This window comes from Ochotona curzoniae, unplaced genomic scaffold, assembly GCF_017591425.1.
Source record: "Ochotona curzoniae isolate NIBS_2020 unplaced genomic scaffold, NIBS_Ocur_1.0 contig_883, whole genome shotgun sequence".
Lineage (NCBI taxonomy): Eukaryota > Metazoa > Chordata > Mammalia > Lagomorpha > Ochotonidae > Ochotona > Ochotona curzoniae.
The window spans coordinates 31,459,707-31,479,079 of NW_024466599.1; the positions used below are offsets into that span (position 1 = coordinate 31,459,707).

A 19,373-nucleotide genomic window follows, 5' to 3' on the forward strand; every position below is an offset into this window, starting at 1 on the left:
TCACTTCTTATGCACAAGACAGCTGTGTATTAGAAGCAGATTTGTTTGCCATCCTATGGACACTCTTTTAATTGAAAGGACCCTATGTTTGTCTTGGGTTTTCACTTTGAGGAGTGTCTTGAGCTGCCCAAGATCAGGTCTTTGTAATATGCCACAAGGTAGAATATTTCCTTATGGAAGATCCAGTTAAAGACTGAGTAAGTTTTTTTTTTTTTATTAGAATGCACTCATCTCCCTATTCCATTTTAATATTTCATGACTACATTTAAGTAAGAAATTTTATTCGGGGAGACATTTTATTTTTAGAATAGGAAGACAAATGAGGGGAAATAGGAAAAGTCTTAATAGCACACTTGTGTTCCTAAAACATAGCAAACTTTACAAAAGGGTAATTTAAGTTTTTTTTGAAAATTTAAAGGAAACAATTATTCACTACCTATCATCGTTTTATATAAACATTTCATTTCACTTCAGGCATTTTACATATCCCAAAGCACACAGGCTTTGCTTATATAATTTCCTGCTTTTGGCAAGTGTTCTCATTTTTCCAATAAATATTATTGTTTTTATTTGTGTTACCTTTGCTTCATAATTATAAAATATGGGATTACAAAGATGCTTAAGAGTTTTGTTACATCCTCAGTGTCACTCTCTGCATTTTGTTTTCCCATTCTTTTATGATGATAGCTTTTAAGATACATTAAAAAATTGGGATCTTATAATGAGGGTAAATACTTATATGCATTCTACTTAGATTAAGCAATTTTTGACATTTACCATAAATATTTTATCTTACGTGTGCATGTATGCCCTATTTTTCTTAACTGAATCATTTGAAAGCAAATTGCAGGCATAATATTGTCCCCAAAAGCCTTTCAGCAAGAGAATGAGATTTCCTGGAGTCAGAGTATCCTTCTCAGGCCTAGGAAAATAAGTGCCTTAATGTCTTCTTACATGAAGCACAAATTTACCCAGTTATTCCTGAAAGTTCTGTTAAAATTGTTCTTTTGAATCCTGGTTTAATGAGACTGAATCATCAGTCAAGCACATTTAACAAGTCTCTAATCAAATTCCATTCCCCATCTTTTTTTTTTTCTGTTTCTTGACACCGATTTTGAAGAGTCTGAACTAAATTTTTTACTGATGTCCTACATTCTGAATTCATATGATTGCTTTTTCTCGTGGTATCCATGAAGTTGATCCTGTGTTTCCGTTTTCATAAAAACTCAAAATTGGCATGAATGGTTTGGCTAGAATATGAAAAATGATGACTCTGTTCTTCATAATATAGCATATCAGGAAGTATTTATAGTTGTCATTTTATCAGTCTGTGATCAGCTTGAGTGATTAGTGGTTACAACTTGTGCTGCTAAGATACTTTTTTTTAGTTTTAAACTAAAACGCTGTTTCAGGGCTTAAATAAAATTTTATCCACAAAATCTTTAAAATATTGCCAAAGTATATAGTCTGTGTTTATGTAGGTTACATTTTCTGTCTTCTGTCTTACTACTTAGCAGAAATGAATCAGAATCTAATGTTCTGTGGCTTGCTCTTCTGTCCTTTTCCTGTCACTCAGCATTTAATTTCTGTTTTTAATAACTCATTGTAGCCAATTGCTGTTTTTCCTAGTTAGTCACTTTTAGGAAATGCTTGTGGTGCTGTTAAGTTCTAAAGCATAGGAAGTTGCAGATTAAACTTTGAATAAGCTTGAACAACATAATGGTAATTTGCTAAAGGTAACTTTTGAGATGCTATATTTAGAAGTTTTGTTAATTGACACAGGTAAGATTTGATACTTTATTCATAGATTAATGTTTTCATGCTTAGACTATATTACTTATGATAAGAGAAATTAGTGTTTTGCTGTAAATTATTGACATAAGTGTGATATCCTAGTTTGTCTACTGACACTGGGGTCTTGAATCTTAAAAAAGGCCTCCGATGAAGCAAAGGAAGGTGGATCACAGGGAAAATTGGTGGAAGCGCTCAGGCAAATGAGAATTAATCATAGGGGAAACTACCGACAACTTCTGGAGGAGATGCTGACTAGTTACAGGCTAGCTAAAGTAGAGGGAGAAGAAGGCCCAGCTGACCCAGCTGCTGCTGCTGCTGCTTCAAACAGTGATGCTGGAGACCCGGTGACAATGCAGGAGAGTCATTCTGACCCTGAAAGGGGTGGTGCTGACTTAGACAGCTCTAACGAAGATGCAGGGACGCACACGAGTGCTGAAAAAATATGACTTCTTTTTGATGTTATTTTTGTGATCTTTGGTTTGATGGTTTTTCCTTAGAAAATATAATGTATGCATTTATATATAACTGTTTTGTTATTTGAATCTTGGAAAACTAGTTTTCTTACGTTGATATAGCCTTGATTTTAAAAAGGCCTTTGCATACACCTTTATGAGAGTTTTAAATTGACTCTAGTATCTTTGAATTTGATTAAAATTTTATCATTTCACACTGGTAGCCTGAAGTTAGGCTACCAGTTATTAAAGCCAGTTAAATTCATACTCTGTAGGATTAGAGAGTACTGATTATAGAGATTGCAATATTTTATGAAAAACTTGTTACTGTAGAATTATTGCTTCATATTATTTTACACAACAGTACATTCATAATTAGCTTTATGATTTGTTTTCTTTCATAATTTTAGTTCTTCAATGAATGATGCTGATTTGTAATTTTTCTTTCAAGAATGATACTTTGTTGTTTGATTTGTTTATATTTCATATCTCTAGTTTTAGAAATTGTGAGATACTTGAAGTGTGATTACTTTTCCTTTCTCTGTATTCTTTATGAAACAGTTTTTGAAAACCTGTGTATTATTCATACTTCTTTGGTTTGTATATTCTGTATAGTCTAACCATACACATCAAAATGTATGTGAATCAAGTGTTTAGAATGAAATTCTAAGTGTTTACATCCAAATAAAGCATGTGATGTGGAATAATCTATGCATGTTGTACTTATTTTTAAACTTTTTTTAAAATAAATAGGCTTGGGATATTGGAAATATACACCTTTGAAATTTGTATTTATTTAAAATTTTTCACACTTTGGCATAGGTTTTTTTCATAAACAGAAGAGAAAAAATTAATATTAAACAAAAGTTTTGTTACTCAAAGTAGAGCTAGTCTTTTTCATATGTTATTTTGTGGTATAAAATTTTGTTCTTTGGACATTATGAGCACATGTAGACATGAAAAAAATTGCCATATGAGCATTATAAATCTTAATATATCAATTTTAGGTGTTCATTATTAATACATATAGGAATTATGATCTTTTTAAAAACAGATGAGAGTTGTAAAGCAATAATAGAATTATAGATGGCAATTAATCAGAATATTTTAAGTTATTTTTATTAATGTAGAACACTAACCTTCTTTTATGTTAATATTTTATATAACATGTCTGAAATTAAGATGCCATAATTGGAAATTTGGAATTTTCAAATGTTGTAGCTGATGTTTTGACCTATGTTTTCAATGCCAGAATATTTTTGAATGTTTTGAGAAATACAAAGCATTTGGTGGAGAGGGAAGGGGGGAAAAATCCAACCATTTTTGTCTATCTGTATTAAATAGATGCATATGTAAACACACAGTGTACAATGACACACATCTCTGTAAAAGTGCCTTTTCAGACAAAGAAAAGGAAGGTAATTTGATCATTTAATTTTGATTTCTTTTGAAATTCAATCCGTCCTAGAAGTAGTACAGGTAAATAATAATATTCTTCCTTTTCTCTTCCTGTAGGGTGCTGGAGATCTAGAAGACCCATGGTAGCCTTATAAACCTTCTAAAAATGCTTTTGATTCTGAAAATTGGGGAAAAAACTTTTAATCACAAATTTCTTCAATACAAGGGAAAAATACTCTTGTGGATTCCCAACGTTTTGTGATACATGAGCAGAAAATCATTAGCAGTTCCCATCATTTGTTCATATTTGTGTTTTCTGATAATTGCCATTTGTAGCATTGCCTGTTATACAGTATTTTTTGCCAGCCTCAGGCATACCTATTACATCTGTATTGAACTTCTGGCCCTAGAAACCAGTGGAGTTATTTTACACAAATCAACAAATGTGCTTGAGGTGCATGGGAATATAGTTAGCTATACTCTGAAGAAACATTGTTTGTTTGTTTTTTTAACAAAACACACAAACATATAAGCATGTAACAGTATAGAATTGTCTGACCTGTTCTTTCTTTCCATTCACCAAGTTGGAAGTCTTTTGCAGCTCTGTGGCCTGGAATTTTGTTTGAGCTATCTACTATAGGATATGTATTTATTATTAATTGTTATTTAATTTTTTCCAATTTTACCTGTATTACCAAACTGGGTTCTCCCAATAATGTCCAAATTGTAATGTTGCCTTGCTTCAAGATAGTGTATTTGGCAATAATATAAACCCTTATGGATTTTGTGCATGTTATCTACTACATCCTTCAACTCTCACAAGAAATTTTTGAAACCAAATGGATTAATTTATGGCTACTTATAATTTGCTTTAACATCTCACTGCTGCAGATTCTTTTAAATGATGACATTTGCCTTTATACTGTAAATTGTGATTTTTACTTTACATGTGGGTTTCTATAGTTTTAATTTTTCAGCTTTTAAGATAAAAGTTTTGTGTAATTTGGTATAAATTTTGATTGTTATTTTAAAGGCTCAATATCACATTGAAAATGATTATAAATACATTTAAAATTATCTATTTTAGATCTAAGGAAATATTACAGAGATATTTTCATGGGTTCAGTAAACCTTTCATTTTCTAACATTGGGCACGGTACAGAGTGGCTGTCACATAAGGTACTTGAAGATTATTAGTTCTATTTTTACAGTAACCTTGGGTTCTTGAAGTTTTTTGAGTTTTGCATGTATTAAATCTAGTTAATGCTGAACATGAAGAGTGTAATTTATCTACAAGAAGTTACTGGGCTAGGAGAAATAATGAATGTATCCATTTGTACATGATTTACATGTTGAGGATGCTTTGTAAACTTTTTCCTATATGTTTCAGTTGTGTTTCAGCAGGATGTAATTGCCCTTCTGTGTAGTTAAAATGAGTCATCGCCTGGTCCTGTGTGAAATGGAATTCACAGTATTTTCTGTAACATTTGCCCGAAGCTGTTTCTGGAGAACCACACGATAGAACACAAGCAGCTTTCCTGATCGTTCGATATATTTTTTTTGTGCACCTGATTTTTGGTCTAAAAGGAATTATTGCCACAATATATTTTATTTATTCTTAGATTTTAGCCTTGTAAGTTAAAGTGCTTTATATAATGATGTTAAAAGCTATTTGTCCCTTACTGCTGGGTGTTAAAGGATAAGGATTGAAGAATGCAAAATGGTTTATTGTTCCAGCTGTCCACCTGATCCAAACCTGTACTGCTAGTACCTTTTCAGTAAGATATTGTGATGTTTCATACAATGCAGTGAGCATAACCAACCTGTTACCTAAATAAAGAATTGATTTTAAAAACAGTGTGACATATTACTATTTGATACAGTTTTTGAAAATAGCACAGATTGGAATGTTAGTTTAAAACATCTTGTGTAATTAGCATACTTGAGAAAGCTTTCTTAAAAAAACCATTTACCATTTAATTGAATTCTAACTCCAAGGAGGAATTGATCAAACTGTATGAGGTAATATAAATGAACCCCTTCTGTATTTCAGATTTTTTTTTACTCTACAATTTAACATGGTGGGGGGGATCTGCCTTTTTCTGGGGAGTTAGTTATCTTGAAGTACAAATAATACATGAGGTAGCAAATGACAGACCCGTGTTTAGTATTCATCCATCTGAATTCCTGAATCTTACTCTTCTCAAACATTTTGATCTTAGGTCCCATTTATATATATTAAAAATTAAAGCAGAAATTTTATCATACTGTTCTAATTAGCAGGTAACTTACATGTTAACATGAATAACACTGATTTTATGAAAAGCAGTTTTCTAGATCTAAAAGTTGTGTAAGAAAGTGGCACTGCTTTTCATTTATGCAAATGTGTTCGTGTTGGACTGGGTCTTCCTATGAGCTACATTCAGTCTGTCGCAGTGGCTATGTTGGTTAAATGTGTGGAGAAATCTGGCCTCGTGCAGATATGTGGTTGGAAAAGTAAGGAGTATTTTAATATCTTCAAGTAATTATGAATATCAGCTTGACAACTCTTTGCTCTCCAAGGTTCATTGCAATGTGAAATCTGAAGCTTTTAATAAAGATTAATAACAAACTATTTTTACTGTTAAAATCCATTGGGGCTACCTTGCATTTTAAATGGGTTTTCTACCAGTGTGTGATTTTGTAAAAGCACAAATTGGTCATCTGGAGAATACCGGTGTGCTGAGTTATGTAGTTCTTCTGAATATTGTTATGTTACTATGCAACAATTAAAGGTTTTTTGTTAATAAAACTGATCTTGCAAAAAATTTTTTTAATATTGGAAACCTGTCAAGTTCATGATGATGGATACAGATTTTTCAAAAATTCTGATTTTTTTTTTCCCTTGAAAGCCAAAGTTGTATCATTGGCAACAAATATTGTCAATTGTTTTGCTTAAGCGATAGGCTCATTTTGTTTATTTTAGAAAAAGTGTCTGATGAGTACCTGTAGTATGTCAATCATTTCTTTAAAATGGCTTCTGGTGACAGCTCAACCCATAGCACGGGAGAGGTCTAGGCCATGATAACTGAAGCTGGCTGATTGTGGCAGTAAGGATGGTCAGTGCTGCGTAGTTACAGTGATGTCACTTTCCTTGGTTCCTACTGAGGCTTCTTCCATGGGGCAAACGACAGCAGGTTGAGAACCTGAAAGGTTTTTTGGAGCCCCTCTCAACCTTTGTCTTCCTTTTGGGCAGATCTATAGTGTGTTCATTTGTCCCAAGTATCACAATGTAATAATAGTAAATGAATTTTAAGGTAGAGGTTTAATTTTTACAAAATGTTCTGGGTGTGTGTTGGGGGAAAGGAATGGGTCATTTTAACAGCTGAACTTTGAAAACCAAGTAAACAGTCCTGTGATGTGTTTTAATAAAACCATGAGATTTAAGGTTAAGTTTAATAGGGTTTGATTTTCGTATGCATATATGAGGTTGCATGAAAATATGCATGGAGAATGTTTTCTTGCCAAAACACATGGAATAATACATGTGGTGGTTTCATAAAATTCATGGGAATGCATATTGTATGTGATTTTCTGACTTACATCAAGATTATCTTATTCCATAATTGTTAATTGATGATATTCAGATTGTTCAATCTTTTAGTTATGGCTCCATAATTGTGTTTTTTTTGAAAAGGCCTGTTAAAAGTTGAGTTTTTAAAATCATATCTTAAATAAACATGACTTTTTTTTTTTACTACTAAAATCCAAGGTGTCCAGTTAGGGACAGGACTTTCAACTATTACAAAGATGATAATAAAGAGCAGTGTGCTGATTTTGTTAGCTTTCTCTATTTTTTGAACAGTAAGGACTGAGGTTTCATGCAGGTGTAGATGTCCAATGCAGAATTTACAGCTTGACACCCAGTCTTTGTTTTTTGGCCAGTGGAAGTCTCAAGTCATTGTGTTGTGTTTACTCAAGAATTTACATGTGTTACTTGAATTTGAAGTTTTAGATGTTTTTGACTGGCCTGGCTAGTTACCTGCAACTCTGATTCCTCCTGTTAGCTTCAGCTTCAAATCAGTGGAATTCATGTGGTGTATGATGTTTTATAGTATGGTTAGCCTTAGTCCAGTTACCTAGGCAGTTGGTTCTAAATGTTTTTGAGATGGGAAAGAAATCTCATTTATTGTTTGGTTTGTCTGCAGTGGTATGGGCCATGCCACAGCAGGGAGCTACATCCAGGTCTTCCCTATAGGGTTTAGGAACCCAGTAACTGGAGCCACTATTGCTGGCTTGGGAGATGCTGGCATTCTAGCCACAAGGTTGTACCTGCTCCATTGATCTCATTTGTCAAAATGAGATCATTCTCACATTCGTCTAAATTGGCTCCATGTGTATCTTTAAATTAGTTTGATCTTGAGTATTATAGAAAATCATTTGAGAGTTGAGGGGAGAGCACTTTATGTTGGGCAGCTAAATTTTGTTTATTGAATCATACTATTTTACCTACGTTTTCTGCAGGAAAGTTCATAATCAAATGCTAATGTCATTAAGAATTACTATTAATCCTAAATGCCAAGCAGAAATGGTTTTTTGCTTTTTACTCATTATTCTGGTGATTTTGTATGTGTAGTAAAGTCTGTAACTCTGAATTCTTCGTAAACTTTTGGATTAAAAATAAATACAGAAATAAATTCACTTTGTCTTGAATTGTCAAGATGAGTACTTGCTTACAATGTCAATGTTAAAAAAAATGCTTTATTCTCTCCCTAAACCGCCCCCCCCTTTTTTTTTCAAACCAGTCTTAAACATAGCCTGTCTGGTAGATTAAATGTTTTATACTTTCTTGATTTGATTTTCAATTATATAATGGTTATTAGTGAATTTTAAAAAAATATTTGACTAGTTCTTGTCATAAAAATCTGTTTATACATGTTGCTTATTTTTGTTACTGCATTTATAACTTTTGCTGACATGTAAGAATACTTTCTAGAAAATTGAGCATTATTCTGTGTGTATCATGAGTGACATTTCTCAGTTCACTATCTTGACTTTCAGTACTATAAGACTAATAATGGTTTGTTGTTACTTTTAAATGTAGTATATTGTGGATTGAACAAAAGGCATTTAACCTTACTGAGGTTTTCGCATTCTTAAGAAAATCACAATCTCAACATCATAGGTTTCCCCCTCAATTTACACGTGCGTCTTGTACTTTATCTTACTAATACCTTTCTTCAAGTGCCAGCTTTTCCTTCATGCAGAATAGGAACCTCCTATTCACTTAGTTGAAATATTCTGCATGAAGTTCAGATAGCTCTCCTTTGGCCAAAAATACTGCCTTTCTTCCTTACAACCTTTAAAATTTGGAGATGGCAAGCTGGTATTGCATTGCAGCAGGTAGGCTGTTACTTTCCATGCCAGCATCGCATATCCGAGTGCCATCTGAGCCTTGGCTGCTCCCTGCTAATGCGCCGAAGGTGGCGCACGATGACTCAAGTACCTAAGACCCTGCCAACCACATAGGAGGCCCAGGTGGAGTTGTTTCCTGTCTGACTTGATGAGCTGGCTTTTGATGCAATTTGGATAATAAACTAGAAGGTGGAAGGGTGTCTGTCTCCAAATAAATATGGTAGAATTTGTATAGTTTTCTGTCAAGAATTATAATCTGCTAAGATTTTAAGTGTTAAGATGAATTTCTAGAAGTGTTTTAAATCAGAAGTTTTAGAATTTTATCATTTTCTTTAACAGTTTCATCAACCTTCAGTTGCATATACAGACAATTTTTTCACATTATGAGTAAGTACATTTTTTTTTTTATAACTTTGGCCTTAAGCATTTACAAATTCTTGATGTAACTAGAACTTACTAGTATCTTCCAGAAATCTTGTACAACCCTTCCTTGTAACTTTTTTTATTATGCCCTATACCTGCTGCCATAAACTTACATTTTCTTTGTTTAGAATTGCAGAACTAAATGCCCCCAGTATAGTTAGTTTTCTTTGTATGATCCATACTTTTAAGTATTTCTTACTGCTGTTTTGAATGAGCCACCTGTTCAGCCCCCTCCTGTATATTTTTAGTTTATAACTTATTAGACAACTTTTTCATCCTAGTCCACCACCCCATCACTTCCATTTTTATCATTTCCACTAGATGGCAGTCTTGGGCACATCCTTTTGTAAGCCTGCTGAATGCTCTGGTGAGGAGGCAGTGACTGGCACCCTATCAAGAACCCAGAACTACAAGGGAAAAAAAAGGTTTTTTTGTGGGGTTTTGTCTTGTTTTTATTTTTTGTAAGCCTGAGAAACCTAATATTATATAATTATAGTGTTTATAATGCTGTTAACCTTTACTCTTACAGTCCATTAGTGGAGGCAGAGAATAACTGTCAGTGTGCCTTCAGTATGTGCTTTCCTCAGTTTGTGTGATAAACACCTGTGGCTTCCTGGCAGCGTTTCTGGTTTATTCCAGGGTATCCCATGGTAAAAGGTGGCTTTGATCTGCCATCATTGTGTACCCTAAAAGCACCATTTATCATAAGTTACTGGATGTCTAAACATTTGTAAGACTGTTGGAACTCCAATTTTTATGATTCCCGGATCTCTTCTGAAATAAAGGAGTGTTTATGATTAATACGAAAGAAACCAAGTTGGGAACTAGGGTGTTTTTCATGAATATAATTTTTAATGCCTTTTAAATTAGAACCTTTTGGACTTAATTTATGTGACTTCCAAGGCCTCTATTTAAGAATATAGAAAATAATAAATTATTGGTCAGGCAAGGAAGTAGTACTAATATTTTCCTCTTAGGTATTCTAGTGGAGAGAAATTAACACTTTCAGACAACAGTGCTTCCTCTAGGCAAACTAACCTCATAATTTTTACCACTTTTAAATTGGTTTGCTTTCTGATTAGAGAGTAGCAAAAAGCTCACTGTACAATATGCATAATATTTTAAGATCATCTGTTCCACTCAAAATGTAAGAGGATTGTTAAGAAAAGAAGGAACATGTTTTTGATCCTTGATTCTAATTGTGTATACGAAGGATCATTTTTGTTTTTTCAGGGAGAACTGCTGTAAATGTTTAGCTCATGATACAACAAACACCTTTGAAGGCCAGTAAATACTGCTTTTAAGGAAACCATGCTGCTGCTTGTTTTGGAGTTTTGGATAATTTTCTTATACTGTTAGAAGATACAGCAAGTTTCTTAAAGGTGATGGTTTAACCTGAGAGTGAATGTTGAAATAGACCTACTGGAATCAAAATTGTGGCAGTTACACTTGGAACTGCTTTATAGTGTATTATGTTTTAGTACACTATACCTTTAAGACATAATTGGAGTTGGCCAGAATTGGATTTTTCCTGCACATTATAGGAAATGTGCCTACACTTATTTTCATGGCTTTTGATTTTTTCATGAGCTGGAAGTTAAGGTGGAGTATTTCTGTAATCGTGTGAGGGTGCACTACTCAATGCTTGTGAAATCTTTACTATCAGAAAAAAAATTGCTGAACTAAATTACATGTTTTAACCTTGGTTCACATTGAAGGCACAACGTTCAGCTGCTGTACATTTAAAGGGGGAAAAGACTAGCTGCTGATGCCTACTGTGCATGATTAGTAGTTTTACATCCCCAGCAGTTTTGACATACGCTACAAAGGTTTGTCATTTTTATGTCCTTCAAGTGTAGAACAATAAATTTGACAGCTGGATAGATTTGTATATATGGGATTTCAGAATTGGAAAAAAAAAAAACGTGAATGCCAGGTGGCCTTTGAGAAAACCACTATGTTTGGCAGGCTTTACCTGTCGCGTCTGTCTTCTGCCCGTGAGATTAGCTCTTCAGCCAAAGCTGTGATGGTCACAGCCACGATCTTTTCTTCCAGGCTTCAGTCTGTTTTGTGACTTCAGATGTGCTTGCTTTCCAGGACACTTCTCCAAACGTGTGCACTTGTTTCTTTTTTTTTTTTTTTTTTTTTGTATTTTCTTAAAGTCTATAATCCTGAATGAGCACTTATTAGTAGTGGAACTGTCTTATTTTTTATTCTTTCTAATACTGTCCTGTTCTTTACCACTCAGATACTGGACTGGCTTTTCTAATGCAGTTTAATTCCCTGGGATGTCATTTTTTTTCTTTTTTTACTCTTTTTAAGTTGGTGTTTTGCCAGGACCTTTATTCCTAGTAAAGTAAGTTTCTATTAAATTAACCTTTTGAGTTGACGTTGGATTCATGTAAAATGTATAAGGTATTCCAGTCATACCTAAATTAGCTAGATTAGCCTCCTCTGTTTCATGAAATAGGTCTGATGACTGAGATTCTTGAAATTCCCCTTAATAGTATGATGGCAGGTTAGCCCGTTAATCAATACTTTGTACAAACTCCTGCAATAAATTGATCCAACTGTCAGCTCTCCCCTTAGGCTTTCTCTAAGGATTGCATAGGGTTTCACGTTGTCTGCTGAAATCTTGTGTATGACACTGCTTACTTTTACCCTGTTCCTACAGGTCCGTACAAATTTTGGGTTTTGTTGTTGTTCTTTATGGTGCCTCTTGCAGTATTTATGTGATTTTGAAATGGTAAACGTGTCAGATTTTTGCTCCAGCTGGTGGTTTTTAAACATTTTCAGATACATCTTTTTAATCAGATGTGTATTTTATACTTTATGAGGTTTTGTTTTATTTATTTTAAGAACTTCAGATTTTTAAAAATCAGCACTGTAACTTGATCTGCAATCTAAGCTTCGAATGCAAACATGCAGGTTGCCCAGAATAGAACAACGCCACTCATCTGGGACTCCTATCCTGCAAGTGGCACAGGAAAGTGTTATTTTTCTAACTAAACTGTATAGTCATACTGCTATACATATCAGGTGGAAGTAAAGCAACTTGGGAAAGGGATGATTTTAAAGGAGTAGTTTTTTCTAATTTAGCGCAGAAGGAATGTAGGCTAGTAACTGACAGCAACCCTGGAGTCTCAAATTGCCCTGGGAAAGGGGATAGTGTAGGTTTTGCTTTTTATTTATTTTTTTTTTCCACATTGTTTCCTACCTGTTTTATATCTTGCTTTATCTTAAAAACTAAAAAAAAAAAAAAAAAAAAAAAAACTTTTAAAAGGAAAAACAACAAAAGCCACAGGTGGCACCTTAGGATTGTGTCCTGGTTGATCTAGCTTTGGTTCACAGCACTTATGCGGACTTGTCAGAACTCAGGGTTCCCTTGACTTCCTCAGTCCCCTGGGCAAGAAACTGGAAAGGAAGGGAATGTCCCAGATGTTAACAGCTTTGTACATTTCTTCAGATGTACGTGTTATATACACAAAGTGTATGTGTGCCTGTATATGAGTGTATATGGTATATTTCAATAAAATTTTGAGAAAAACCTTGGCTGATGCAAATCCTTTGTGTATACATTATTCATGTGAAATTTGTCAGTTGAACATGTGACAATAGTTGTATAGATGTATGCTTTGGGGAATATGAGCTAAATTACAGGTTACGTTGTTTATGAAAAGATTGCTTTGAGGGAAGGGGAGACCTTCAGGAGATGGGTAGCAGCTTAGGATGAGCTAAACTGTAGCAAATAGAACCAAACCTAATGTGACAGGCACCATATGTGTCAGAGATCCTGCTTATTTGTTCCAATCTGGGTGATCAGGTCAGTGGGCTTTGTACATGAAGTGACAGGTATGAGGCTGTGTTGAGGCTCCCTCTCAGGGCCCTCATGTCTGCATCCAACCACAGAACGGAAAGAAAAGGCCATGCACCCTGCTTTTCATAGCTTCTATTTGAAGGCAATAGCCTTAGCTTCTGCTCACAAGTAAACAGAGTCACATGGCCTCGCCTAGCGGAAAGTACAAGGTGTGGAGCTGCATGGATTGAGGACAACTAGCTGCTTTGGTCATAGATGGCCACTTCCCAGACCAAGTAAGGTAGCTTCCCCTGGGAGAGATGTGCCATGCCCAGGTACCAGGGACACAGAAAACTGATCGTGATACAAATGTAAGCTTCAAAATTGTGACCCCCCACCAGCTGTTTGCAGAGATGTTGGCAACTGGAATTGTCAGCATCATTGGTGTAATTGTAGATAATAGAGCCATTTTGAGAAGTTTTGAGGTTTCTTAATTAATTTTATGCCTACATATGTCCCCATCAGCCCAGGTAGCAGGTGGATAGAATGGTGACAAAGACAAAACTCCAGCAGGTTGAGTTTTGGATAGACCTTAGCTGACTTTGACTTGAATTTTAGAGTTGAGCAACACTTTAATAACAGAGGTTCTAATAAGCTGAGCAGAGAAGATTGACTTCACAGAGAAGAGCTGAATAGAACAAAAAAGCAGTTTGGTCATTTAAAAACTTAAGAATTAGAGATGAGGGAGTTTCATCATGCCAACTAAAACTGATGTGTTTGGGAGTTTGGTTAATAATCCTCTTTCTTTGTTCGCCTGAGGAGTGGGAACATTTTCATTATGTTGACATGGAATTAGGTGTAACTGCATTATCAGCTTTTCTCTTGGGCCTAACACAGAAACTTGGTCCAAACAGGTGGCCTCCTATCAGTGTTACTTAACGATGCACAAAGTATAGCATAAGCATAAAATGGGATGCCACTCACTGTTAAAGAACCTTCTCAAAACATGCTGAGTAAAAGAAACCACAAACAGTACATACATGATTTCACAAAGTTTCAGTAGAGTGAAAGTTTGAGAGGGAGAGAAAAAATTCTCTGGCTATCTGTATTGGAAATTAGAGATTGTCACAGGACGTGAGGGGAATTTCTGCTTTAGGACAAGAGGTTTAAGCTGCATGGATCTTTGATTTTGTCAAAGTGCAGCACGTGTCCACTAAAGGTTTATGTGTTATGTGTAACTTTCACTGAAAGTTAAAAATTTATGGGCAAATATTGAACTTTAGTTAATGACATACTGGTTAAGTTATTTCAGAAAAAAATATGGCAGCATCTTGTATTCTCAGTGCATTTACCTGAAAACCTAGAAAAAATGCAAAGTTGTAATGTTATAAAGCATATCTATTGTTGCTGGGAGTTTGGTTGGAAGGGACTTCGGAGCTGATTTGCTGTTCGTTATATTTGTGGTTATATAACTACGTTTGTTAAAACTCATTGGATTATACGCCTATAATGGTGAGTATGTGTTTCATACTTCTTTAAGCTTACTTTAAACATGCAAAAGTATGTATTGATGTAGGAGCTGAATTTATGGACACATTTTTTCAGGTCTGATTATGTTTGATAGTTTTCATTTTAAACATGCACAAGTATGTACTTCAGATGAAAGTCATGAGAATAGAAAATACTTAAAATGTATGATCTGAGTTCCTTTTATTGTGAGTACCTCTGTGTGACCCGTTTAGGGTAAGTGGTATGAGGAGTTTACTATTTATATTTTTCTCTATAGCTATATGTGAATAAGTGCATTCTTTATTTGATTTAATTTCATGACTTAACTTTTTCTTGAGCAATTGCTGGTAGAGTTGGAGTGAAGACCAAAACTTGCAGTAAAATGCTTTGTCAGATAACGGTATGGATGGGCTGAGTTACATGAAACTGATCAAGATGTTTTGTGATCTCCGCTGCCTTCACCCAGGAATCAGACCTATTCAAAAAGACTAAGTTGAATATATAGAAGTGATTAAACTGAAATCTAGTGGTAGGTGATCTGTACAGTTGATTTCTTTTGATCTCTTGCATGGCATCCTCACTAATATAACATTGCCAATGCTAAATACACTTCATTGTTGTATGCCTTTAGAGCATATTAATGCCTTTGAGGCTTTTGGAGTGAAAAGGTTTATTTTGTTTGTTTGTTTGTTTGTTTAGGGATCCGTTAACACACGTTCATTGCTTGTTATTCTTTAGATCAGAGATCAGTAAACTTTGTAAAAAGCTAGAGAGTACATATTTTAGATTTTGGTGGTTTTTTTTTTTTTTTTCAGGTTTTGAGGACCATATGGTCCCCCTCAATTCTGTTGTCAAAGAAATGAATGAAAGTAACTGTTCCAATATAACTTTATATACCAAAAATATGTTTGGTGGCCTGGATTTGACCTGTGCTGAAGTTTGCTAAGCCAAATATAGATCATAGATGCCTCCCAAGACAAATGCATGATTTACGACAAAGTGTTTAGTCAGATAACATAGGATTTTCCATGAATTGAACTAACACTGAATGATAAAAGTACTCATCAGAAAAACTTCTGATCAGAAAATTGGGTATGCCAATTCCAGAGTGTGTGGTTAACTGGTATGCAGAAATCTTGAGTGTATAGATATTATGAAAATATTTACAAAGATTTTAAGATAGCTTAAGGATATTTCATAAATTAGATGGCTATTTTGGTTGATATCAAAGTATACTTTAGGCGGTCCCAGTGCAGTATTGCTTACCCCTAATTTATTATAACAAATTAAAAATTGCATTGTTCTATTTTATTGACCTTAATAAATACATGCTTTAGTTATAAAATTCAGAGTAGGTCTTTGTTTTTTTATAGGACTATTTTTTGTTAAGTGTTTCAAGATAATCTATTCTTATTGAAGATACAGTTCTGCCTTTTTTTTTATTAGTAAGCAAAGCAAGGTTTGTTAAAGATATTATAGAAAGCCCCTGCCACAGCAGGAGGTTGTTTTAAAGAGAGAGAGGCCTCAGGTCTATAGTTTTCTGTTCTTGGTCATAAAGAATAGATAAGGACAGTAATTAACATCTGTGACTAGAATTTGTTAAATTTATGATGATATTCCCCATGTTTAGAAAGTTACTTGGCTTCAAAGAATTACTAAGGACTTCCAAATGTTGAGTAGTCATGATTTAAGGAAATGCACTGTCGTTAGATAGAACTTAAAGAGCTAATACTTCCTTTACTTATAATGAACAGAATTTTTTCACCTCTTTTAGAGATTTATTTATTGTTGGTTTAAAAAGCAGAATTACAGAGAGGAAGTGGGAGTGAGCAGTCTTTGAGCTGCTGGTTCACTCTACAAATGACCAGTCGTTAGAGCTGAGCCAGTGTGAAGCCAGAAGCCAAGAGCTTCTTCCTGGTCTCCCATGTGGGTTCAGGAGCTCGAGGACTTGAATCATCCTCCACTGCTGTCCCAGACCATAAACAGGGAGTCAGCTGGGAAGTGGGGTAGTCAGAACCAGACCAGTAGCACCTAGGTGGAGGATTGACCTGCTATACCACCATGCCAACCTTGCAAATCTATTAAAAAAAAATAGATGTAAAAAGATGATATGGTATATTTCTGTTTTAGTGTTTATACTCAGTGATTACTATTATGTAATACTCTCAGGATAAATGGGAATTTAAAATTTACTTCCAAGCAAACTGTTCTCATTTTGTAAAGAATAATTTGAGAAGTTTATTAAGTTCAATAAATAGTGACAAAATTCCATTGCTATGAGAAATGGCCGTAATACTAATTGTAATTTTATTGTAGTAATCATATTAATAACAACCTTTATCAATGACATAGGCTTTGCAATACAAACCTCTTTGCTGAAGAAGAAGCTGGCCATTTTCCTGAGAGGAGCCGATTAGTACTGGTATGTAGTTTTCTATGCTATTATATTTAATCCTCAAAACAACCCTTTGCAAAAGAGACATGCGCAATGGTTTTGGGTACAAGCCTAGTAGGTAAAGCAAGTCCCTTGAAATGGTATACATTTTGTATCTTCTTCTAGCTGTGTTGGCATTTGTTCCTGATAAGTGTTTTCAGAAACCCTGACCCAGCAGCCAAAACTGTATCTCTTGGTTTTGTGTTAAGCCTTGCCATGAGAATATTCATTAAAAGTCAGGGGTTGAGCCCGGCATGGTAGCTTAGTGGCTAAAGTCCTTGTCTTGTGCATCCCAGGATCCCATGTAGTCACCAGTTCGTGGCCTGGCAGCCCCACTTCCTGTCCAGCTCCCTGTTTGTGACCTGGGAAAGCAGTCAAAGACAGCCCAAAGCCTTGGGATCCTGTACCAACATGTGAAACCTAGAGAAAGTTTGTGGCTCCTGGCTTTGGATCGGCTCAGCTCCAGCCAGTTGTGGCCACTTGGGGAGCAAATCAGCAGATGGAAGATCTCCTCTTTCTATCTGCATTTCCAGTAAGGAAAAAAGAGGGGGATTCAGTGAAGCCTCTCGGGAATTCTGGGTCTGACTGTAGAACCAAGGAATTTATTCAGCATTCAAAAATCACACAGTCCTGACTATAGAAGACAGAATTTAATGTTTGTGTCTCAGACCAGCTTATCAGCACCGTCTGGAAGGTGTTTTTAGGAGGTGATTGGTCTAGGTTGCTGTGGTGGAGCCTCGTGAGTGCTCATGGTGACGTTACATGAGGCTACATGGAGGGTAGCTGCTTCTGCTTGTGTCTGCTTCCTTGCTCACCATGTGATCATTCTCACACCCACCTTGTGATTGCTGGCTGCACCAAACACCAGGCTAGCAGGTCACCTGACCTTGAGATATTGAATTGCAGTCTGTCAGTCAACAAAAGCCTCCTTCCTTAGTTGCCTCCTTCAAGAACCCTGGAGTAAAGAAAAACTGAGTTACACAGTGTGAGTAGAGATTTCTCCAAAGATAAATCCAGATGGTCTCAGATGGTCACAAGGCATGTGAAAACATGTTCAACATTCCTTATCATTAGAGAAAAGTCAGTTGCCAAGAGCTGCCATTTCCCACCCATCAGGCTGCTATCAAAAACAAGTGACAAGCATTAGCAGGATGTGGAGAAAACAAAACCTTTGTGCATGATTTGGAGTGTAAAATGATGCAGCAACTATAGGCAGCATTTGAAAGCTCTCCCCAAAATTAACAAAATGAGCAGATGTTAGAGCAGCCCACTTCTGGGAATATATTTGAAGAAGTGAAATCAAGATATTTGAATATGTACCTAAATTCATAACAATATTCACAATAGCCAAAAGCAAACCAATGTCAACAGATAATATATAAAATGTAATGAATAGGGCCCGGCGCCATGGCCTAGCAGCTAAAGTCCTCGCCCATATGGGCACCGGTCCTAATCCCGGCAGCTCCACTTCCCATTCAGCTCCCTGCTTGTGGCCTAGAAAAGTAGTCTAGGACAGCCCAAAGCTTTGGGACCCTGCACCCGTGTGAGATACCTGGAAGAAGTTCCTGGCTCCTAGCTTTGGATCAGAGTAGCACCGGCCATTGTGATCACTTGGGGAGTGAATCATTGGATGGAAGATCTTCCTCTCTGTCTCTTCTCCTCCTCTCTGTATATCTGACTTTCCAATAAATAATTTTTTTTAAATGTAATGAATACATACACTGGGAAATTACTCAGCCTTAGAATTAAAGGAAAGAAAGCTTGTCATATGCCATAAGTCTTAAAGACATCAAGTGAAACAGTCAGGCACAGAGAGACAAATCTATTACAGTTCCACTCCTGTGGGTACCTACAGTTATTACAGTCTTGCAAAGAAACTTAACAGGAACTGGGAGAAGAGGGAAATGGCATTGTTCAGTGAGCATTCAACTTCAAAATTGCCTTGCAAATCAAAAATATCCTTAATCCTACTGAGCTGTATAGTTTAAAATGGGTAAGGTGGTACATTTGAAGTATGTGTTTTAGTTTTTTTTAATCATAATGTAGTTGGGGCCAGAATGTAGAACACAGGACTAAGCCCCTTCCTGCAACTGTGGCATCCTATATTAGAGTGCCAGTTTTGGGTCCTTGCTATTGAGGATGGGAAGGAAGAGGAAGATGGCCTAAGTATTTA

General features: G+C 35.5%; 1 protein-coding gene across 30 annotated transcripts in view; it reads left to right on the forward strand.

Moving 5' to 3' along the window:
- Positions 1 to 19,373, forward strand: part of PPM1B (protein phosphatase, Mg2+/Mn2+ dependent 1B) — an 84,280-nt gene that overhangs the window by 44,449 nt on the left and 20,458 nt on the right. For 8 of the 30 annotated variants that reach the window (XM_040993177.1, XM_040993176.1, XM_040993178.1 and 5 more), the window contains exons 6-8: positions 3,762 to 3,787; positions 9,378 to 9,425; positions 17,119 to 17,188. In XM_040993177.1, coding sequence (XP_040849111.1) covers positions 3,762 to 3,787; positions 9,378 to 9,425; positions 17,119 to 17,188 — 144 coding nt within the window. Of the gene's footprint in view, positions 1 to 1,514; positions 2,958 to 3,590; positions 6,436 to 9,377; positions 9,430 to 9,782; positions 13,009 to 14,862; positions 15,001 to 17,118; positions 17,189 to 19,373 lie in introns of those variants that run through there. The other 22 variants (XM_040993173.1, XM_040993172.1, XM_040993198.1 and 19 more) reach the window with 16 other exon arrangements.